Source organism: Macaca thibetana, chromosome 18 (assembly GCF_024542745.1).
Source record: "Macaca thibetana thibetana isolate TM-01 chromosome 18, ASM2454274v1, whole genome shotgun sequence".
Classification (NCBI taxonomy): Eukaryota; Metazoa; Chordata; class Mammalia; order Primates; family Cercopithecidae; genus Macaca; species Macaca thibetana.
Genome location: NC_065595.1, coordinates 7,051,893 through 7,076,750, shown reverse-complemented (window position 1 = coordinate 7,076,750; position 24,858 = coordinate 7,051,893). Strand labels below are relative to the sequence as shown.

General features: G+C 41.0%; 2 protein-coding genes across 7 annotated transcripts in view; one reads left to right on the top strand and one right to left on the bottom strand.

The window, feature by feature from the left end:
* The window catches only part of NETO1 (neuropilin and tolloid like 1), a 126,584-nt gene extending 113,695 nt beyond the window's left edge, over positions 1-12,889 (bottom strand). The window contains exons 1-4 of one of the 2 annotated variants that reach the window (XM_050767900.1): positions 12,336-12,889; positions 10,262-10,315; positions 9,882-10,019; positions 3,869-4,117 (exon numbers count right to left, since the gene is read on the bottom strand). In XM_050767900.1, the coding sequence (XP_050623857.1) occupies positions 3,869-4,117; positions 9,882-10,019; positions 10,262-10,315; positions 12,336-12,363 (469 nt within the window). In that variant the 5' untranslated portion in view covers positions 12,364-12,889. Of the gene's footprint in view, positions 1-3,868; positions 4,118-9,881; positions 10,020-10,261; positions 10,316-11,816; positions 12,025-12,335 lie in introns of those variants that run through there. The other variant, XM_050767901.1, reaches the window with a different exon arrangement.
* The window catches only part of LOC126941377 (uncharacterized), a 29,951-nt gene continuing 17,976 nt past the window's right edge, over positions 12,884-24,858 (top strand). For 2 of the 5 annotated variants that reach the window (XM_050767906.1, XM_050767907.1), the window contains exon 1: positions 13,584-14,192. In XM_050767906.1, the coding sequence (XP_050623863.1) occupies positions 13,912-14,192 (281 nt within the window). In that variant the 5' untranslated portion in view covers positions 13,584-13,911. Of the gene's footprint in view, positions 12,997-13,583; positions 14,193-14,687; positions 14,743-24,858 lie in introns of those variants that run through there. The other 3 variants (XR_007721278.1, XM_050767905.1, XR_007721279.1) reach the window with 3 other exon arrangements.

Here is a 24,858-nt window from a genome sequence, read left to right as displayed (position 1 = left end):
ACAGCATATTTTCTAGTCATTTGATTTTATGTAACAAACTTGATTTAAAACTTGTTTAAAGGCTCTTTTTAAGTGAGAAAACAATATAATTCTATTACAATAAACACTTTTGACATGTCTTCTATTTTTTATTAAATTGTCTGAGTTATCAAATATTCCGTGGTGTAACTTTTAACATTCTGGGTGATTCTGCACTTACTTCTCTTTCTGAACTGGGATAGCATACTGCAGAGGAGAGGCTCAGTACACAGAAAGAAGAGCTCTTCAGGGCATCGTCCACGAGGTGCTCGCAAGGCTCTGCGCCCCCTGGCCCTTCTACAAGCCTCACTCTTGTCCTTTGCAGACCCCATTATTTGACCAGCTGATTTCTCCTTGACTATTGCTCAAGCTCACAATCCTTCTTATGCATGCTAGACCAGAATCCTAGGTGATTCATCGCTGCACTGTGGACCTGGGTAATGACACAGTCTCTAAAAATAACAGTCAGTAAACCAAAAAGTGAGGATTCATCAAAATGTGCCAGGAGAAAGAGAAGGGCCTCCTTTAAGCCCATTTCTATGGTATTCTTTCTTGCTCTGCCTCCCTATCCTCCATATCCATACAAGACCTCCAGTTGGGCTGTTCCCATGTACAAATGGGAATTTAGAAGCACAGCTACTATGAACAGCAAGAGCTTCGGATTGAAAGGCTATTATTTTAAGTTCAGTAGAAAAGAAAGTCATAGACTCAGATAAAAGGAAATGGAAAAAGAATTGGAGATAAAAGCCTACACAAATTAGTTTGCCAGTCAGGCAAGATGGAACCAGGAGACTGGACACTGGAACCCATGGCAGTGTGGAGGCTAAACCACCACTGGAAGAAACAATCTGTGTTTAGGAAGATGAATTATCAAACATTTGGTTCAATATTTATTAAATATGCATGCTATACATCTAAACTTCAATATCTGGATTCCATACTACTATGCAATGTTTTGATTATAACCTGCCCACCCAGGTGTGTTTGCTGGCAGGAAGAAATGGGTTGTGTAATTCTCAGAATTCTTAATGAAAATGTATATGTGTATTTAGTATGCATATGTATGTATAAATATTATGTATATATGTATATTCATTCCTGTTAGCTTGGCAAATGTGATTCATTTCTAAGAGATGGGTACACTCTCAATGTGTTTATATAAAGTTTCTGAGACTGTGAGATTATATCTAGATTGCAGGTTGTGATAAATTCATTAAAGTGATAGAGACCACCAGGCCTTTCTGCTGCTGTTACTGCCTTGACATTTTCTATGACTGACATTAGAAATAACTACAACCCCCACTTGGAAGTCTGGGCTCATCTAAAGTCACTAAATTTCATCAACTGGAAAAAGTGACATAGTATAGGTAGGAATTTTGTGCACCCACCTAAAAACTTCAGGGAATTGTTTTTAAGTCTGAGACACTTGTTTTCCCAATAACGTATACCAAGCATGCTTTGTTTTTAAAGAGCACATGATCAAACTAATAAAAACAACAGCTTTCGATAGTTGAGATCTTATAAGCACTCAAAAAATTCATAAATATGCATTTGGTAATTGTCTTTCAAACAATTGTATGAGTTACTTGGTATTATTTTTATTTTATAGTTAAAAATATTGAGAGCGAGAATATAAAGGACTATGTTCAAAGTTGACATGATGCAAAGAAAAGAAAAGCCAGAACTGAAGTCAGATCTGATTTCAAAGTCAGTGCTCCTCACAGCTGTCCTGGAGACCATCATCTCTCTATCTAAGATGACTTGGTAGGCGGAATTTCATCTCCAGTGTCAGTCCACTGCAGAGCCCTGGCAATTCTCGCAATGCTTTATAACATAAATCATTAAGCTGACTTGAGAAATTCTTCCGCCTTCAATTTCCCCAGGTCACCAGTTGAATGACACCACTCAATAAAAATTCAGCCAAAATGACAACTACAGCCTGCCTGGCTTCAGATTCACTAAATGCTATCTAAATTATTACTAATCCCTTCCCGCTTCCTATTTCAATAAGTAATTGGCTTCCTTAATACTGCCTCTTTCTAGAAGAGGGTTAGTTACGTCACTCAGGCAATGGCCTTGGGTCACACAATGTCAATTTTTGCTGTCATGTAAGCTTTCCAAGTCTGCTTTTTATGGTCCCAGCTTTCCTTCATATTCCAAATGTAGGTTTCCCCAGAAGTTTTGCTCTAGTTGATCTGAGTAAAAACAGAAGCCTCAGCCCATCCTTAACCTGTCCTACTTCATGGAAAAATCTCCAAGAGCTCCATTCTGATTCAGTTGTTCCCAGCAATGAAATCTCATTCTGTAAATGCAGTATGGTGGCTCTAAAGAAACAAAAAGCAAAGAACAAAGCACAGGGAACAAAAAGGCTTTAAAACCTAGAAGAACAGATTGAGTGCCACCATTTATGTCATCTCAAATAGAGCCAGAAACATGGATAGCATCGCTTATGTTGATAAAGCATGACAGTTGACACTACATTCTTCATGAAACCACAGTTTTAAATCCAAGACATTATTTTCATGATCACCAAATCCAAAATGAAAATACAACTTACGAAACCTATACCACGCCATATGTCACTGTCTCTAGGTACAGGTTATATTCAAAATGATCAGTTAAGAAAAAAATACCTACCTTTCCATTTACAACTCTAGCATTAATAATCTGACAAACAAATTAAGCTAACATTTGTACCTTTTGGGAATACTTCAGATTAGTTCGATTTTACACATGAAATACCCATGATTTCTGTGAGTAATCCATTATCAGCAAAGCATAATTAAAACCACAATCCTTTAGTGACACTATTAAAAACATTCCTAATGCTTAAAGCTGATATATACGCCACAGTTAATACTTGATTTAACATACACCATAATGTCATAATGAAAGTCATCATTAAACTTATATTAATAATTTTTAAAATTTTAGTTTTTTAACTGAGTATCAAAGCCCTATTTAGGTGTTACTTCTTTAACATGGAATACAAACTTCAACAAACTTTACATATATTTCAAATTATCCTATTGCTTAACTTAAATAAAACAATACATACAAAATGAAAAAACATTAAATAAAAAATGGGCTTTATGTAGTTTGAATCATTTTTCCATTTAAATTAATGCATGTAGTGCTCTTGCAGTGAAAAAATGTGATAACCAATTTTTATTGTAATGAATGATAACTCTTAAGTGAGCCAGTCAATATCACAGCCCCCTTTTTAATTCCAGCAAGTTAAAAGGAAAACTGAGATAGACTGCATAATTTGATAATTGCACACAATTTCTGCAAGACCTTGTAAATGAGTATTCGGCTGCTACAGGTCTGAGTTTTCCTTTCATCAAAACTCTTAAGAATTTGCTTTTCTGAAAAGAGAGTAGACTACTTGGTAAAGTATGATCGATTTAACTGAAACATGGTAATCTTCAGAACAAATGAACTTCTGATTCAGGTTCCCCAAAGATCATTTTGGTGGATATATTTTCTAATACGACAATTGCCTTTTCAAGCTTATTGAGCTCCTATGTATAATGAGTTTCCTTATCACAGACTGTCTCTCCAATTACACATTCCATCATAACAAAGCCCATCCATTTGCTGGGGTTGCTGATGCCCATTTAGAGTCTTGAGTCACTACTCTTTACCTCTAGTATAGGCTGTTTTAAGGAAAACATCTTTTTCTTTCAGAATTTATGTAGTGAAAAGAAAAAGCACTGTAGGTTTGGTTTTAAATAGAACTGGAACATTCTTTGAAAAAGTATAATGTTGTCTTACAAAAGATTTTGTACTATGAAGACAGAAAAATGAGGAAGAAAAAGAAACAGTTTTTTTTAAAGTACTTACTTACCAGGTGTGAAATTGTATCGAGCTGAAAATCCCATAGATTCCAGCTCTCCATCAGCAAAAAATTTAATCCATAGAAATCTTCCACTGGATTTTATTACAGGTGGATTTTGTTGTCCACAGAAACGTCCAATTATTGGAGAAAAGCCAAAAGGTCCATCACGAACTTCAATATGATCAAATTTGCACTCCCAAGATGGTTCAATAGAGTACTTTTCATCAAAGTAAAGTTCAATGCACTGTCTTGGAGCAGCTGTAAAGAAGAAAGATTGTTTCTGGGAGGCCATTTCTTATATCTTCAGGTTGCTATTTTCTGATTCTATTTCAGATGTTATCTATACATCTTCTCTCAAACCTTATGGATGATATGCATGGAAATATAAAGAAAGCATAGGATACTATTCTACGGGATACAATTTTCAAAAAATTGTCTAAGGAGTGAACCTTAAAACCGATGTTGTTGCATAAAATATTCCGATACAAGATGACCATTTTGATGTTTTGTGCAGGACTCCCAAAGCACACTATTTTTATGAAAGGCTGTTAACTTGGAGCTAGAAGGTCAGGGGACACTTTTCTGTCTCTTTTCTCGTATTTCCGGGAATACTCAGGTTTAAGGTCACAAATCACTTGAGAAATTGTTTGGCATAGACTTACATTAAATATAATCATTCAAATAATCCCAGTCATGTGTCCAGATCAGATCCAAGTGCATGTACAAAGATATTAAGAGTAATTTTTCTACAACACAAACCTGATCACATCCCTCTCAGGTTTAAACCTCAGCAGCTGGACCATGATCAATGCATTCGACAAGCATAATCTGTTAAGAATATCCTGCTTCCAGGACCCTATCCCCTCACAGAGAGCCTGAGCTCAGACCACTTCAAACACGTCTTGTCTTCCAGGAAAGTATGCTCCTTCACACTTTCATGGATTTTCTTACATTCTTGAATATCTACATACCCACTATTATCTTCTCTTTACACAGGAAAGACTTACTTTAAAGAAGCCTCCTCTCTAAATCTGATCTTGAAAGACAAGAACCATATCTCACTCACCTTCTTTCTCAGCGCTTAGCATAGTACTTGTCATCGAAAATTTCCCAACAAAACATCTTTGAGTGAATTATAAATAAGCGTAGATTCATAAATGTTTTTACAGCTCTCTAAAGAGTCGGGGAAAGCTTTACAGGGTTGGCAACTCTACACAGCACCACATGAATGTTTTTGCTAATGTTCTTTCATTCTTCCCCTGATATGTCCAAAACAGTCCAAAATTCTGGCATCTCAGACTTACATTCAGCCAGGATACTCCAGAATGGCCATAAAGTTTGCTGAAACATCAGCATGTATGTATCCTGGTTAGTACACAGCTGTTGCCTGAAGCCCTCTGAGTGCTTCCCTGCTACTTGGCCCTTTTCAGGCACTAAGCCCCTCTAGATACTTGAAAGTTAAGACTTAGCACAGTGGGGCCTGCTCCCTCTACAGTCAGCAACCATGCCAAATAGTGGCTGTCCACACCCCACTGCTTCTTAAATATACACTGAACATCATCCATGATGACCTAAAAAGTAAACTCTGGTATGTACGGTTTTCAAAAATTTATCTAATATTGAGACAATGATATAAGTTGGAAATTGGAGACCTACAGAATAAAATGTAACTCTGATGCTCCCCAGGTATAAAATTAACGATCAACAGTTTAAGGACAATTCATTTTTAAAATGAATTATTTTATGAATAATCTTTAATTTCTAAAAAAGTTTCAGACTCCCACATTGAAAAGAGACATGTATAACTCATGCAAGAAAAATATTTTATCCATCACTAAAATGTATCAAAAAAGTCAACAAATGAGTAACCATGATAATGACAGATTTGAGGGAGTTTCAATGACGTGTTTGTTTTTTTTTTTAAATTTGAAAGTACCCAAAGAAATGACTAACCGAGTTTTATGCTTAAAGTGTTAGCCTTAAAACAAAAAGGCAAATACTGAAAGTTAGACCCATCTACGTATCAGTACTAAGTATAGCACTTGCATCCATTATCATCCTGTAGTATGTATCTACCAGTTTATTTCACAATAAATCAGTATAACAAGTTTTATGATGAAACAACTACTTCAGATTGTAGGTTAATTTAAATAATGTATGGCTAGGGAAAGATAGAGCAATGAAGACAGTCCTGAGCTAATTTACTTAGAACTCTGTCATCTGTCAACACGCACTCACCAATTTCCCCTACTAAGAAATAACGGCCATCTAACACGAATTCACTTATCCATACCTTCATTCTTGTTATTTTGTAAGTTCTGTGGCTGAGTCAACCTCTCAATGTTCCTCAGGAAACATTCTGCCATTATGGCTTTTGGTAGGCAACATTATATGTGGACAATTTATTTTCTTTTGGTCCAGCATGTTGAAGTTAATGACACACACCCGGAAATGAAACCTACATAGCTGAATTTTAGAAGGCAGTGGAATCACTTTTTAAAACTAAGTTTGCCACGTACTTACTGTGATAGATTTAAAAATGAGTTGATTATGGCACACAGAAACGATTTGAAGCTATCTAAGTCTAACTCTCTCAACTTCTATTTGCTTCACCTTCAAGAATTTTTTTCACAGCTGCCTTTCCTTTTAACGTTTCTGTAAGTTATGTTTGATCTAACACTGAGGTTAGTTCAAGAGAGGTCTCAACCACTTTGAGAATCTTCAGACGCACTGAGAACTATGAGTACTTTCACCTGGAGAGTGCACGTATCTACAGAATATTTCCTCCATTTTGAGGGAATTTTTGGCCACCTGACATTCATAAAGGAATCCTCTTGTTCGTGACTGAGACCTCACCTGTATTCTTCATCCCAATCGGTCATACCTCTAGAAATCTGACTAATTATGTATCCCTCTTTCTCTTCTGTTTTAAATTTACCTTTCTCTACAGAATATTCATTTTAGAATTAAATATGTGCAATTGGCCCCCTTTAAAAGAGAAAAAAACACCCGTCTCCACTATGCCAATGGGAGTGCTCATCACTGTTACTAACAGACTCTTAACTGCTTCACGTAGCACATGCATTTCTGTTTTTCACCTATTTTTCTTTGCAGTGACAACTGGCACTTTGACTACTCCCTGCTTCTCAAGACCTTGTCCGCTCTGGCTGCTGTGGCATTGGGCACCTGACTCTCCTGCTTAACTCTCTGGCTTCTCCTACTCATTCTATTATTTTCCCATACTCTGTCCATCTCTTACATGTTATTTTCTGGAGAATGTATTCTACATCATCTTATTTTCTCTCATTTTAGATGAAGACATCAGGTTGCCACGGGCATTCCAATGGAATGTTACTACAATATAATGATGCCTGGGGCTCTATCTAAGGTCAATTAAATCAGAATTCCTGGGGAAAGGCCCAGGAAGCTGCATTTTTAAAAGCAGTTGAAAAATAGTGCTCCAAATACTCTCTTGGATAATTTTATTCATATTAACAACCTCAACAACAATATCTATATTTCTGACATATACAAATACATTTTCAGCACACATCTATCTCTCCACTGAGCTAGAGCTACATGTACCCAATTTTTTTGTGGAATATCTCCACAAGCACAAACTAAACATATTATTTTTCCTTTAAACCAATTTTTTCCGTCTACATTTTTTTTCTGGGATGGCAATTCCGTCTATCTAACAAGTCATCGAGCAACAAACATTAGAACAGTCCCAGGATACCATATTCTGTAATCCCTTGATCCAGCCACTCATGATCCAGTTTTTTTTCTTTCTTTTTTTGTTTTTGAGACGGAGTCTCGCTCTGTCGCCCAGGCTGGAGTGCAGTGGCCAGATCTCAGCTCACTGCAAGCTCCGCCTCCCGGGCTCACGCCATTCTCCTGCCTCAGCCTCCCGAGTAGCTGGGACTACAGGCGCCGCCACCACGCCTGGCTAATTTTTTTGGTATTTTAAGTAGAGATGGGGTTTCACCATATTGGCCAGGATGGTCTCCTGTCACCTGACCTCGTGACCCGCCCTCGTCGTTCTCCGAAAGTGCTGGGATTACAGGCCTGAGCCACCGCATCTGGCCGATCCAGTTTCTTAAGTACCTCTCAGTTCTTTCATGTACTCCATCACTGATGCCACTTCTTTAGTATAAGCATTTACTATGATTTACTTGGACTTTCCAATTGTTTCTTAGTTTATGTTCTTTTCCTTCAGTTACTTCTTCATCAAAATCTCACATTATTCCTCAACTTAAATTACTTCACTGTATTAAATTACCTCACTGTCTCCAACACAATGTCCAAGATTTTATCCAGTGGGGACAGAAGGAATACCAGGTACCCCTTTGTCTGAGACTGTCTCCCTCTTCACCCTCCCGCTGTATTTTCCTCAGATTCTACTGAAGCCCTAGGATACACCACGCAGGTCCCCAACCATATCACAGCTCTGAATTTCCGCACACGCTACTCTATATAGAGAATGATGCCTTCCCTGGAATTTCTTCAGAAACCAAGGCGAGCATCTCTTCTTCCCGGTTTTCTTCTCTTTGGCTTCCCTGTTGCAACTATTTTGTGCTAATCCTGGGGCCCCTACAGATTGTTTAGGGAAACGGACATAGTCCCAAGAGAATATTGTTAGGTCCTATGAGACAAGTAGCAAGTACCTTTTCTATCAGTCGTAAAAGGAATTTGCACTGCCAGACCTTAGGTTTTTAGTGTTATCCTTTTAATAGCAGAGCTTATTGTTTTACCTTCTTACAGTGTGGTTTCTATTTCCTGAAAGTTCAACTTCAAGTACTAAGGGTGGGGGAAGGTCTTTGGCCCAATAATTACCAACAAAAATAATCATTTCTAAATAGAGATTCTTAAAATTAGGTAAACAGAAAGTCTGCTCCTTTGAAAACTCTATCAAATGAATGTGTCCCCATTTATAATAGAGCATATATCTTTACATTAAGACAGTTTTGCCTGTGCGCGTGTGTGTGTGTGTGTGTGTGTGTGTGTGTGTGTGTGTGTGGAGGGGGGTGCTTCCAAGTTTTAGGCTATTAGGTACTAACAGTTGGAATACTGAAAACGTCCATCACCAGATGAAATGCTTCTACATTTTAAAAGCTGTACTTCAGAGAGAGGTGTTGGCAGGGAGCCATGGTTCACACCTGTAATCCCAGCACTTTGGGAGGCCAAGGTGGGTAGGTCACTTGAGGTCAAGAGTTCAAGATCAGCCTGGCCAACATGGTAAAACACCCTTTCTGCCAAAAATGCAAAAATTAGCCAGGCATGGTGGCGTATGCCTGTAATCCCAGCTACTCAGGAGGCTGAGGCAGGAGAATCGCTGGAAATCAGGAGACTCTCGCTCCGTCTCAAAAAAAAAAAAAAAAAAAAGATGTTTACAAGGTTAGTGTAAATGGGAAATGTTCACAGAGGAGTCTCTTTCCAACACCTTTTATCTTTCATGTTGGAAAAAAGTCACGAAAGAAAGTGTCATAATTTACAATCCCGACCTTGACTTTAAAATGAGATGTTACTTGTTAACATAAATAAGGTAACTATCTTTCAGACCGGTGTTTAGAAAATGTGATTATAGATTGATCTTTGACATTAATATGATTTTTGTACTTTATAATATTAAAGAAAATGTAACATGCAGGTTATTCTACTAATTGTTGAGCTAAAAAAAATACTAGTTTCTCAAACTTACACATTAGTTAATATTGTGCCAACTATGCATCTATTCTATGGCATTAGAACTCTAAATCAATTAAGCCAACTGCAAAATAAACTCTTAAGTTGTTCATTTGTTTTTATTGCACCGAATTTGCTTGTTCATAACCCATTACTAAGAATTTCAATAATTAGCCTGATTCCAGATTTTACAGTTATTTGATTCACTCAGAGATATTTTTGCGCATGATCTCCAAATCAATTTTGTAATGCCTATACGCATATTCTTCATCCAAAGCAGAGAGATGGCCAGGTTTTGGCTTAGTGCTCTCTTAACTCTGGCACTGCCTCCCCTTACCTTCTATGATGTAGATGCATTCCCGGTCAGGGGGATACTTGCTGGGATAGTTGGGAGAGGTAAAGATACCTCCCTCTGCATGTTTTGTCCAAGTTCCACACTGCACTGACTTCTGTGTTTCTGAGGTGGTTTGCTTTTCTGTTTAAAAAAAAAATGTTTTTAAAAGAGCCATCATCCAATTTTTCTATTATACTAAAAATAGAGAGGACATTCTTATAATATCCATTAGTAAATTAATTTTTACATGTTGTCTTAGCCAAACCAATCAATTATACACATTATAGCAGGTTCAGATATTCTGGAATATTAAGAGTAGAAGGATAATAGGAAAATACAAAATAATTCGAGGTCTTCCACTAGATTTTTCTAAGTAAACACACCTGTTCCTTTCTTGGTTGCCCCAGACAAATGGAGGATGATTAAACTTGCTACAACTGAAACAGAAAAGAAAAATTGGAGTTAAAATACACTGAAATGATCAAATCCCATAAAAACTTAACATAATTTCACGACAAAATATCAAAGCTGATTAACTGTATCATTGTTAACTGTTAGAAGTTGATTCAGAACTTGCAAAAACCAATTTGAAATGTACAAATCAGGAAACCTTGGGACTCCCTTAAGGAAGTAATGCAAGTTAAGAATGGATGAGACCCAAACTCCTAAGGCAAATACATCATTCACTCTAAAGGCAACATGACAATTTATTCATGTCACACACAGTACAGTGGGACTTCAGGAGTCAGACTGTATCTAAACTGCCCTTAGGGAATGGCTCTGCTAGCATCTCTGAAGGAAGAGAGGGGCCAGAAGGTAAAAAGGAGGAAAAGGAGAGGCAAACGATGAGAACAGCTCCATGACTGTTCCTGACACACTGCAGTGTGGCTGTATTTTAGAAAATAAATACTTAGACAAATCCTACAGGCTGTGGGGGAGGGGAACAAGCAAGAAACAGATTAATGTGGATTGTGGGCATTAAGCAGCATTACTAGAATGTTGCCTACAAAAATGTTCTGAACCTCCAAGTAACCCCATCCCTCAGCACTTTCTAAGCTGTGAAATTAATCTCTTCTAACTTTAACTTGATTTAATACCAAATCAATCTATACAAATTGATTATTAATTTGAGAAAGGTGATTTTCAAAAGCATTATATTGAGTCAGGTTTCCAGTGTCAAAGAGACTCTGATCTGTAACTTAACAGTGAATCTGCAATGCCGTTATAATCTAAACTTGTTTTACTTCCATATTCTTGATCTAATCAACATTTTTACAAGATGAAACACTAGCAAAATAGTAAGTAAGCTAGTCTTCATAATTTGATTTTTCTATTTTATTTTTCTTATTCATTTTGTTGTCCAATGACATAAAAGGTATATGTTTTCATATATTCACTTAAAATGAATTGGGGGGAGAGCACAATTCACAAATATTTCCTGAATTAAAGCTCATCACAGGCTTATACATTTATACTTAAACATTATTATAAGAAAGGTATCTAGGTCTTGATATTAATATTTAAAATATTAGAAACTGTGTGTTACTTTATGCTCTAGTCAGTTCATTTGCATTTGAAATTAAGGCACTGGCTGCTGCTGTTACTGTGTGTTTCCACAGGGGAAAAAAATCAATTTAATTTGTCGTGCTTCTGCTCACACCCAGAACACACAGGGACACATACTTCGGCATCAGGATGTGTATTTGTTTACTCCGCTCTTCCTGTTTCGGTGAAATCACATTACAGACCATGTACTGTGTTTAACTCATCAGCAAAGCCCTCTCTTAACTGCGTGGCTCGCGATCAACACTCTCATCTTTGCTTAGTAATGATAAATTTCCACCACACATTTTCTTATACTGCCTTTTACTCGATGACTGGTGGTACTATTTTCCTCTCATTCCTTCCCACCCCTACACTGCCCGCGTTACCACACACCCATAAAGCGACATCAGCGGTCTCCGGGCGGAAAGGGGTGGAGGCTGACCCTGGCCCTTCCCTCCAGCGCCGGCTTCAGGTGTGCCTTCTGCTACCTCCCGGACTGCGAACAGGGGCCCTCCGAGCTCCGGGAGCCCCTGGAAGAGGAAGACTCCTTTCACCCCACTAGGTATCGTCCGCGCTCTCCCGCTTTCCACCTGCGCCCTCGCTTGGGCCAATCTCTGCCGCACGTGTCCATCCCTGAACTGCACGCTATTCTCCACCCCCGGGGGGTTCCTGCGCACCGAAAGCCCGTTCTCCCCGGCAGGTTGTGGGATCGCGCGACGGCTGACCGCGCGCCGCCCCCACGCCCGGTTCCACGATGCTGCAATACAGAAAGTTTACGTCGGCCCCAACCCGCGCGGGACTGCAGGGTCCGCCGGAGCGCAGCGCAGAGGCTTTTCCTGCGCGTTCGGCCGCTGGAAAGGGGCGGGAGGGCTGGCTCCGGGAGCGCACGGGCGCGGCGGGCAGGGTACTCACTGTGAAGCACGCTGCGCCCATGGATCATGTCTGTGCGTTACACCAGAGGCTCCGGGCTCCACTAATTCCATTTAGAGACGGGAAGACTTCCAGTGGCGGGGGGAGGACAGGGTCGAGAGGTGTTAAAGACGCAAAGCAAGAACGAAATAAAGGGGGCCCGAGAGGGAGACCAAAAGGAAGGGGGAGCTCGGAGCCCACGCTGCAGCCAGATCCGGATGAGTCCGTCCTCCGCCCCGGGCGGGCTCTCGCTCTCGCTGGCCCTCAGCGCCGCGCAGCCAGCAGCATCCCCACCGTGACGCTCGCATCACACCCGGGCGCCGGCCGCCACCATCCGCGCCGCCGCCGTCAGGACCCTCCTCCCGGGCATCGTCGCCGCCGCAGGGTCGGGAGGACGCGGCGCGAGGCAGGCGGCGAGCGCGGGGCGAGCCCCGGGACGCCCCCGAGCCGGTGCCGGGGAGCGGGCGCAGTGAGGTGGGGGCCAGTCCAGACCGACGGCAGCGACGGAGCGGGCGGCGGCGGCGGCAGGGATGGCTCAGTCCCCAGTCTCAGACGCGCCGCGCAGCAGGTCGGAGCAGCCTCCCCGGGAGGATGTCCAGCGGCAGCGCTCCTCGCTCCAGCCCTTGGGGATCTTCCGCTGAGGCATTGAAGGCAGGAGGAAGGGGTCCGTCATCTGCTCGCCGGGCTGCGCGCCACCTCTGCGATCTTGCGGAAAGAGGAGCGGGCGGGTGGGCGTCTGGGAGGCGGGCTGGAGGGCGGTGCAGGGGAGCGGGGTGGCGGGGAGGGGGGGCGGGGAAGGGAGGGAGGAGGAAGGAGCCGGAAGAGGGCAGAGTTACCAAATGGGCGCCTTAGTCATGGCTTGGGGCTCCGAGACCCTCCTGGAAGCCCGGAGTCTGGGTGGGATAGCGACGCTGCGCGCAGCCGGCGCCCCGGGGCTGGTGCGCGGCGGAATGGGGCCGCGGCGGCGGCAGCAAGGACATCCCAACCGCGCGGATCTGGGGGAGGGGCGGGGAGGGGGTGAGGACCCGGCTGGGATCCGCGGCTCGGCCCGCCAGGGCGCAGAGAGAGGATGCAGCCGCAAATCCCGAGCCGGATCCTCGTGCCGGACGGAAGGCGTGGAAGCTGGAGAGGCCTTCGTGTGAAAATCCCTTGTGGGGTTTGGTGTTTCACTTTTTAAAGGTTAGACCTTGCGGGCTCTGTGCCTCCCACCCCATGTTTTCCCTCCGCGTAAAGGAACTGGGCGCCCCCCCTCCTTCTCTCCCCCGGACGCAGGTTTCGCCGCGGACTCCGCGCTCAGCTTGGGAGACACGGCAGGGGCGCGCCCCAGGGAAAGGCGGCGGTAAAAGTTTCGCGGCTGAGTACCGGGCCTGATGCCGAGTGCCCCCCACCAAATTGCTCCTGCAAAGACGCGTGTTTCTTGCAATTAACCCCCCCACCTCGAGGTGTTTAAAACCACCCCAAGGCACACACGGACCCCCGTTCCCTCGCGCCACTTCCCCCTGCAGGCGCGCGCGGCGCGTTGAAGTCTGAGAGACAAGAGTTGCGAGGAAACAGCACCGGAAGAGCCCGGGCTTGTACAATGCGAATCAATGAATACGAAATAACTGCAACCGCCAGGCAGCTCCGGGAAGGGCTGGAGCGTGCGGGGGTGCGGGGTGTCCCTCCCTGGGCGCCGCAACGGCACCTCCTCCCTTTCCCGGCTCCGTCCCGCCCTCCTTCCTCGGCCTCTGCGGACGCGGCCCACGCAGACCACAGCCGAGCTCGCCGGACCCCGGGACTACGGAGGCCATCCCGTCCGGTCACGCACACCCGCGCCGCGGCTGGGGCTCGGGTTGAGGACTGTGGCGGGAAGAAGCCGTGGTAGGAAGAGCTAATGGCAATGGCGGGGTCGCCGGGGGGCGGGGGGTCAGTAGCAGACGCTGAGCTGTGAAGACTAGGGTGGCCCCGAAAGGCCGAGAAAAGGAGAAAGGGCCACGAGAAGAGTCCGGTGAGCGCTCGAGGCTGGGGCGCTGCCTCCCTGCTCTGGCCCGGCCTCGGCTTCCCGGCACCTGCTGCTGGGGCGCCCACGTGCGCGCGGGGCGTGGGGTGCTCGTCGCGGTCCTGCCCACGCCTAGCGCAGCGGCTGTGAGCGGGTGCAGGTCTCTTGCCAGTAAGTTGGGATGAGGGACGGTGAGGTGACCCCCAAGTCTGGAAGGGATTCAGAGACTCATACGCGCCCCCAGGCCTCCTACCACCACGCCGAGCTGCTGGTTCCTCGATTTCCAGGGTGGGGTAAAGTGAGCAGAGGGGTTGGTGTGTTTGTGTGTGCGCGCGCATATACGCGCGCGCGTGTGTTGTGCATCCGTTTAATGAAAGGTGGGTCATGGGTCAACCCGGGAGTGGAGCGAGATGGAGACATGAAGAGAGAGAGGTGAGAGAAGGGGGAAGACATGGACCGAGTAAGAGATAGAGAAAGGGGAAGAGAGGACAGAGGGAGAAGGGAGAGAGAAAGAAAGGAGAGAGAGGAAAGGGAAAAGAGCAGGGAGAGAAAAGAGAGACAGGAGAGAGAAGGAGGGGACAGAAGAGAGTGGGGAGAGGAGAAAAGAGAGAAGGTGGGGGGGACAGAAGAAATGGGGGAGAGAGGGAAGAGGACAGAGGCTGCGCGCCTCTGAATACGCCAAGTCCAGCAGAGTTGGAGGCCTGTGAGGGAAGCTGCAAGCTTGAGCAAAGGGCGAGAGGTGAGCGGATAAAGGGAGATTGGGGAGTATCCGCTCACACACCTACTTGTAAAAGGATCTAGGGGGAACACGCAGAAGGTCCCGCGGCAGTCCTGTGACCCACGTGAGGTGCTTGTGCCAGCGCGGGGTGAGGTGGTGGGCAATGTTTGTCCTGGACTTGAGGAAGAAATTCTCCAGCCTTAAGGAAGCAAAAGCGTTCAAAGATCAGTGAGGCCGCTTCACAGAGGGATATGCAGATGACAGAATGCCTGGAAAATGCACCTCTGTAGAGGAGAGGGTGGGGGTCTTGCAAAAGGACCAGTCCCAAGAGTTGACAGTTGAATATTGGAATCTTCCTTATGGTTGGATAGTACTTTCTTTACATCCAAAATATGCGTTATTCGTGAAAATGACGCAGTTCTACGAAGTGGCAACATTTAAAATTATTTAGAGAGAGTTACTGCATTTCTCAATCACAGTTTGAAGGCAGACAAAAAAAAAAAAAAAACTTGGTTTTACGATAAATGCACTCATTCACCTACCCTCTTCTGTTCTCTTTGCCCATATCAGTTTCCCAGGACACAGATTTTGTAACCTGCCAAGGAAGTGGCTACCTTGCTAGACAGGTAGTCCTTTTATCAGGAGACAGGAAATTAGAAGGAAATCATAGGGAAGCTGAAAGTGTCCTAACCTTTTCTCCACGCGTGTATTTGAAGTGGCCTCTATTTTCTTTCTTTTTTTTCTTTTGAATTAAAGGCTGGAGCGCAGTGGCTGGATCACAGCTTGCTGCAGCCTCAACTTCCTGGGCTCAACTGAGCTTCCCACCTCAGCCTCTGAAGTAACTGGGACTACATGCACAGGCCATCATGCCTGGCTAATTATTTTATTTTATATATTTTTTAGAGAGGGGGTCTAGCCATGTTACCCAGGCTGTTCTCCTGGCCAAAAGGGATCCTCTGGCTTCCCGCTGATCTTTTTAATGTCCAGTGCTTTCTTGGGCAATGCGTGGGGCTGAGGCATGAAATTTTGCTGAAACCTCAGTGCTGAGGGAGTGAGTGTGCACATTCTGGACCTAGGACAGGCAAGAGGCCTGGTCGGCTCAGGTGCTCTGATAATCAACCAAGAGACTGGGCCAAAACAGATGCTGCGGCCCTTGCTGCACTACCCTACTCCTCCCAGGCTGCAGGTGCAGCACTGTTATTGATGATTCCATTCATTTTTCTTCATACACACTCTTCGCCATCCACGACATCCTGTTTACTTGGCAAGCTGCCTTCTCATTTTTAAGTTCCAGAATCCGCACTTGCTGAGTAATGCTACCTCCCTAATAGGGACCCATAAGATTTTTCTTTCTGAGAAAAACCAACATATGGGAAAAGTTCAGTTTCTCCAAGAAAAGGTTGTGCACACATATGGTCAAATTACAAGATGTCATTATTTTGAAAGGGAGAGCATATAAACTGATAGCTTTTGTGAGTTGAGTGCGCCGTCCTGGAAGACGGTGCTTTGTCGCAGTTCCCCAAGGTTAACATTGAAATAGTGACTACTGTAGAAGATGGTGCAGAATTAAAGCCACTTGAACCCAAAGAAGGTGTCATTAGTAAGTTGGTTTTATTTTTTAGCTTGCACCTTCCTAACAATGAAAGATTAGAAGGACTTCCAAAATCCTAAAAAGAATTAGTGTAGGATACATGCCATTCCAATTCAAATGCACATAGTATTTGTCTACATATGTGTACTTCTCTATAGAAAAAAATAAAACTACAGGTCTACCAGGGCTCCTTTGTTAATTAAGCTCCAGTACTAGCATATCTTAAAAGTTGTCTATCAGTGAAAGAGGTGATGCTACAAAAAATAACTCAAATATAGTAGTGCTACTGACACATCCATATTATAATAATATTTTTTGATTTTTACATAACTATGTACATGATTATGAAGTGTAAAGGTTTTTGTATTTAAAAATATATGTTATAATATAGTTTCTCAAAAACAAGTAATTTGCTGGTAATTATAGGAATGTTTTTTGAAAATTATCTGAAATACTCTTACATGAAGCTGGTTTTAAGCAATATTGAAGAAGCTCTTCAGCAATCCATAGGTGTATCCTAACACATAGAAAGTCTCCGGCCGGGCGCAGTGGCTCACGCCTGTAATCCCAGCACTTGGGGAGGCCGAGGCAGGTGGATCACAAAGTCAGGAGATCGAGACCATCCTGGCTAACACGGTGAAACCCCGTCTCTACTAAAAAAATACGAAAAATCTGCCGGGCATGGTGGCGGCGCCTGTAGTCCCAGTTACTCGGGAGGCTGAGGCAGGAGAATGGCGTGAACCCGGGAGGCGGAGCTTACAGTAAACCAAGATCGCGCCACTGCACTCCAGCCTGGGCCACAGAGCAAGACTCCGTCTCAAAAAAAAAAAAAAAAAAAAAAAAAAAAGAAGAAGAAAAGAAAGTCTCCATGAAATAGAAGGCATGTCAAAATCTCTGAAATCTTACATTTAAACCAAGTAGGACATTTTATGATCACCACTAGGGACAAATAAAATATGGTTTTGTTAGAAGTACAAATATGTTGTATTCTTAGACAGCACAAGAATATTAGCCTCTTGTGGGAAAGAACTTTCATAGCACTTCCTTAACCAGTTATTTAATAGCACTTTCACATACATGATCCATCAGTCCGTATCAAAATTTCAGAAAAAAATTATTTTTATTTTGATTGATATTTACTTCGCAGTGTATGATATTTACTTCGAAGTGATGTTTACTTTGCAGTGTATATAAATAATTTTTATAATCACTTGACTGATTATAAGATCATCCTCTATAAATCAATATAAACTTCAGGAACATTTATGAAGATATACCCCAAGATTAAAAGTGTAAAGGCTCCGTACAGAAGCCACCTTTGTACTATAAGTATTGTACCACAAAGTCCACTCACTGCTATTTCAGGGAAAAAAACAAGTTTCCATTCCTGGAGGACGGCATATTTGGAAAACAGAAAGCTAAACTAAAGGGTAAATCTACATATTCCATGTCAAAATAACCATTAATAAGTACAAACAAAATGTTATTTCAGTGTGCTAAATCAGATATGTGAAAGTCTCTTATGAGTTAGACATACTGTGTGTGTGTGTGTTTTGAAGTCTCGCCCTGTTGCTCAGGCTGGAATGAGGTGGCACGATCTCAGCTCACTGCAGCCTCAGCCCCCTGGGTTCAAGCCTGCCTCAGCCTCCAGAGTAGCTGGGATTATAGGTGTGTGCCTCCACGCCTGCCTAATTTTTTTAATGTTTTTAGTAGAAACAGGGTTTTACTATGTTGGCCATGCTGGTCTCAAACTCCTGCCATCAGGTGATCAGCCCCCCTTGGCCTCCCAAAGTGCTGAGATTACAGATGTGAACCACAGCGCCCAGCCTTTTTTCATAATTATATAAGTTAATAGCATCACATGATCTTAATAGCTTTGACTGTTTAGCACATACTTTAATCTTATTATGATTTTTTATTATGTGGATTTGGAAACTAACAAAAGCCATGATTTGCTTGGTGAAAGTAACCTGGATGTTAAGGTAGGACTTAACATCCAGGATTTATCTGACTTAAATACATTTTGAGGAGAGTACCAAGCTTTTGTGCATAAAGGGAAATGTTAAATGAAAATCTTCCTTTTTTAAAATACTAACTACCTGATTTACCTATTCTTCCTTTGAGTGTCCATTCTCTGTTATAATTAATATGGTACAAGGAAATGTCCTACCATGTTTCCATTTACATTTGCAAGACAAGAAATGAAACATAAAATAATTTTGTTCTCAGTTTTAGATTAGATAAATTTACAAATAATATATTTTCAGAAAGTAGTAATATATATAGCAGCAGAATTTTTGCCAAATAGTTATAGTTACAATAATTTTCAAAAATTAAGGCAAAATATATTTTTACTTTTTAGTAAATTATTATTTAAAATATTCTCTAAAATAGTTTTATAATTGATATGTGCAGTCAATTTTTGGTATATATATATCTATATATCTATATATATATATATATCTATATATATATATATCTATATATATATATCTATATATATATATATATATATATATATCTATATATATATCTTTTCTTTTTTCTTTTTTTTTTTTTTCGAGACAGAGTCTTGCTCTGTCACCCAGGCTGGAGTGCAGCAGCATGATCTCGGCTCACTGCAACCTCCACCTCCCGGGTTCCAGTGATTCTCCTGCCTCAGCCTCCCAAGTAGCTGGCACGCACCACCACACCTGACTACTTTTTGTATTTTTAGAAAAAATGGGGTTTCACCATATTGGTCAGGCTGGTCTTGAACTCCTGATCTCAGGTGATCCACCTGCCTCGGCTTCCCAAAGTGCTGGGATTACAGGTGTGAGCCCCAGGCAATCGCTAATTCACCACAATTTCCAACACCTTCACCTACTCCCTGACACTATGTAGAAAATATCCGGCTAGGCACAATGGCTCATGTCTGTAATCCCAGCACTTTGGGAGGCCGAGGTGGGTGGATCACCTGAGGTCAGGAGTTCAAGACCAGCCTGGCTAACATGGTAAAACCCTGTCTCTACTAAAAATACAAAAATTAGCTGGGTGTGGTGGTGCATGCCTGTAGTCCCAGCTACTTGGAAGGCTGTGGCGGGCAAATCGCTTAAACCTGGGAGGTAGAGGTTGCAGTGAGATAATGCAGCGTGGGCAACAGAGTGAGACTCCGTCTCAGGAAAAAAAAAAAAAAAAAAAGGAACTATCCACACTACTTTCCATTTCATTTGCATGAATATGAAGTTTTGCATCTCTATCAGCATTCTTAAGACACCAGTTTTTACTAAATAGGACACAGGATATAGTTGTGATTTGTTAGGTCTTACTTGCCCCGCCTCTGTATGTATTTCAGTTGCAATCCTTGATCTTACTGTATCTTATCATTCTTTAAATGAAGAAAATGAGGCCAAAAGAAGTGCAGCGATTTCTGTAATGCCACTTTTTTTGATAACTGCATAACTGACAGCATCCAGGACTTTCTACCTTATTGGGGGTGTGTATGGGGGGGAGGGGGAACTGCTTAGATTGTTTCACCTGAGTTCAAGGGAAAGCCCTCATTCTTTCTGCATGTTACCAGTCACTCACTTCTAGCCAGAGCGTGAGTGCCTCGAGGCCACTGCCAAATGTCATAAGCCCTATGAGGGTTGATCCCAAAACAAAAAGAAAATAATATATAAAAAAGGCAATTATCAGGGAAAAATAAAGCAAATTCATTGTAGGGAACTGCACAGGGATCAGAAATCCCATGGCATGCAGAAGGTGAAAATGAGAGAGAGCAGAGATTATCAAGTTATTGCAAAGACTTACTGGAATCACACACATTTATAGACACACATGCAGTATAAGGAGAGAGCAGGTGGGTAGAAAGGGAATATAATATCCTAGCTGAATAATAATAACCTCCTAGAAAAGCGACAGTTCCTTAATATGATTTTTACAATGTTAAACCATGATGTGTAGAAGTTAAGAGCATTGAAGTCAAGAACATTTTGTTTGAATACCAGGTCTATCAATTACAAGGTGTATAATAATTACTTAAACTTTCTCAGCCTATGCGCTCTCCTCTGTAAGACAGTCCTAATAACACATAGGACTATTTAAGAGTTTAAATGGGAAGACATCAAAAGCACTGAGCACAGTGGCAGCATATATAAATAAATATTTCAATGTTTTGTTAACACTGTCAGTACTGCTCGTTATTGTGAACAGCAGCATATGGAAGCTGTTCCATGCAAGCCTAGAGATGGCTAATACCCATATCTATTAAGTGTACCTAGAGCTATGCAGGTACCTATACCTACTTCGATATCTATGTCTACACCTATATTTATATTTATGTCTCTATCTGCATCACCAAGCGTATGTCTTTTATAGTTTAATATAGCAATGCTGATAGAAACCTAAGTCAAGAAAGATTCATATGTGTCAAAGCCAAGCTCAATAACCAATACAAAAAAATGTGAAAATCTCTGTAGGATACAGAAGATTCATGTTGTTGGTGGAGGAAACTGGAGAAGGCTAAGGGCTATAAGTGGGGACGTTCTGTGAGATAGTTCTGTAATAATGCCATCTCAGAGTGAGAAGGGTAAAGCAATAACGAAAAAGGAAAAGGAATATTTCAACTTAATGATATTTCATAATATAATTATACAATATCATAAGACCTCAAAACAAAAACAGGTATAGAGGACTAAATAGACTATTTTGAACAAAAAATACACAACTAGAATCACGATAATAACATTTAATAAAATTGAAGACAGAGAAAAATTCTTAAAGATTATGGAGAGAAAGAAGATGGTAATAGCAAAAAACAGATTATTTCAGGAAAGAGCAAGAATTAGACTGACAGCAGTCTTGGAAAAATGACATTGGGCACGGAGTGAATGGAACTGTACTGTCAAAGTGTTAAAGAAAAACTTTTTAACCTAATATTTATTTATATGCCTGTAAACTATTGCTTAAAGTTTAAAATAAAGATATTTTAACATACTCAATTTTTAAAAATACTTAGATGATGTATTATAGCAAGAAGAATGATGACTTCAGGAGGATATTGCAATATCGAAGTAAAGATGAGTAAAGTCTTGTGAAAATTCATTGTCTAAATAACTGATATATATTATGAGGGGTAAGATGGGAAGAAAATAGGGACATGTGTTGTAAATTTCTTTTCTTGCTTGGATAAAAATGGTAGATATTCAATATCACTAGATATTGGAAAAGAGTGTTAGTATAGCTGTATGTAAGTTAGGTAACTGCTATAAGAATAAAACAATATTACATGTTCATGTTGGCTAAAGAAAACAACCTGTCCAATGGAATATGCCAGTAATAATAATGATAATAATAATAAATGAAGCACAAAAGCAAAATAAAATTAAAAATAATAAAAGTATGGTGGCAGAAAACATGAAAAAATGATAGAAATAATCATAAAACTGTATGGGTTAAAGGTTTCAGTGAGAAGAGAATATTTCTGATTAGATATTAACTAAAATAAAATTCATGAACATGTGTGTAAAGGATATATTTAACACAATTTATAGGTTTATTGAAAATATATGACTGGGAAAAGATTTCCAAGTCAAATAAGTATACTGGGATGACAGTTATATACTAGGCAAATAGCATCAAAGCAAGACAACTATAAGAAAAAAATTTCGTTGTACACTATTAGGGAAAAAAAATAGTCAAATTGATATAATTGTCCCAAATACATACACGGCTAAAGTTTAGCCTCAAATTATTTTTAGAGTGAAAAATAACAAACATTATGTTAAGTAATAATTGTAGTTGGAAATTTTTAACACAATCTTCTCAGAAACTGACTGACTAAAACATTTTAAAATTAGATATTAAGAACTTATGAATAAAAGTTTATTTTAGACAAGTATGAATTTAAAGTCAACAAAAATAAACACATTTTAAACTCCTATAAAACATTTATTTAAAATAAATATATTATTGGCAAAAAATATAAGTTCAAAGAGTTAACATACAGATATGTCCCATGAGATATAATATTAAAAACTGATATCCGAAGTACAGCTTAATGTCACATGTCTGAAAATTAAACAATGCTTACAACAATAATAGTTATTTAATACATGGTTCTTAGATCAAATAAGAAATTATGAAAGTTTACTATGTGTAGTTTAATGACATATAACAAATATCTAAATCTATGATCAACAGATGTCTAAATCTGTGGCGTGTTATAAAGTAATGTTTAGAAGAAAACTTTCAGTTTTTAATAGAACAGCCTAATACTTGGTATAAAACAACATAGTCAACTCAAGAAAAAGGAAAAATGCATAAATTAGTAGAAATCAATTAATCAGACTAACAGAATATTTATTAAAAGTAAATTCCAGTTATTTGAAAAAAAAAATTAGCCAGATAAACTTCTATCCAGATGATCAGGAGCAATAAAAAAATAGAAGTCTTACCAACAACACAAAGAATGAAATGCAGAGAAAATAGAGATAAAAACAGAGTAGAGAATATGAGCACCTGCATGTAAACCAATGTGAAAACCAGGATGAAATGGATAAAATTATTTTTAGAAAAACTATAGAGTGCAAACATTTCTGAAGAAAAAAGAGTTTATTGATATATCCATAACCATAAATAAATGGAATTGCTGATTCTGCTCACTACCTCTCACTCCACCAAAATAAATACCTAAATGAGTGATTGTAGGCTGACTGAATGGATGAATACACAAATGAATTAGTCTCTGGGCAAAAAAAAAAATATTACATCTAAAAAGATATTACATCTAAAGTTTATGACACGTTGTACCTCTAAGGAGGTGATAATCCACTTTGCCTGCAAGGTGTTCCAGAAAATTTTGTAAAAAGAGAAAAAACTATAACATTAGTTTCAAGAAGCTCGTATAGCCTTGGAATCAAAATGAAATGCACTGAACTCTGGTGTTGTGTCCAGCATTATTACCCTCCTGGGCCTATGTCAAGGCCCATTGACCCGATCTCCAATGACTTGCAACTGCAGACATTTTCTAAGGGCTTCTTCTGGCTGCTGGCGCCCGCTTTGCTCAGCCTCACCGCAGGGAGAAGTGCCAACAACCTTCAAACAATGACTGCTGGGGTTTTGTCTCCCTTACCCATCACGTAGTGCCATCATGAAGTGCAGGCCTCCAGAGTTCCCAGCAGGGTGACGGACTAGTTTTGCGCAGTAGTGATGTGCTTGATAACAAAGAGTTACATGGCTGTCTTCCTGTCCTGGTCTCAGTTCCCGATACTCTACTAGTATACTCTGGAAGAACCTCTGAAATAACTATACTTACATTCTTATCCCGGGGTTTTTGTCATTGTTTTTCTGTTTTATTTTTCTTGGAAAAGGTAATTGGTACCCAAAGTGTTCCCAGGATGGAGATTCCCTGCCTGGATGCTGGATGTGGACATATCCCCGCCTGTAAACAGCAGGCATTCTATGAACGGGGATTATTGGAACAGCAGTGCCCTGGCCCCTGGCATGTCATCCCATCACAATTGCTAAGGCTTTTGCCTGTGGAAAACTGGGATAGAACATAGAACAGTGTGCCCTGGTTTATGTCTTATCTCTGGTGTTTCTATATTAAAGTCAGACTCTGATAGGGAAGAAGTAGGACGTTAAGACCTGGGGTGGAGACTCCAGGGTGGCTGTGCTTGAGAATGTTGAACATTCAGGTTCCCCTAAGCCCTTTGGATCAGCACAAGTGTCTCATCTACACCTGCTAGAGAATAGCAGCCTCCTCTCCTCTCAAACTCGGTAATTCCCCTCCCCAAGGCAAAAGCCATACAGGATAATATATACTTGCTGTCCTCAAGATCTGACCTTACCTCTCTTCATTGATTGTAAACCAATTACGAGGTTCAAGTCTCAGCATGTCCTCACTGGGGAAATTCTGTTTCTGTCTAGGGAAAAAATAAAGATTATTAGCAGAACTGAGAATGGATCTTGTGGGTGCTATATGCCTTCAAAACCAGCATCTCCAGGAGATTCACTGAGAGCCATTATTTTCTTGAAGTTTCAAAGAAACCTTCCAGTAGTTTAATAGTAGTTTATTGTTAGTGCTTATGTACTTTGTCATTGCCACATTCAATCCTGAGTCACAAGCAAGTTCTCCAACATCAAAAATATCTTACTGATACCTATATTTTGTCCCCACCACCCCTGTATCCCAGTCTGGTAACTGCCTTTACATCTAGGTTTTGCTATTAATAGTAATTCTGTTACTATCAAGTTGAGT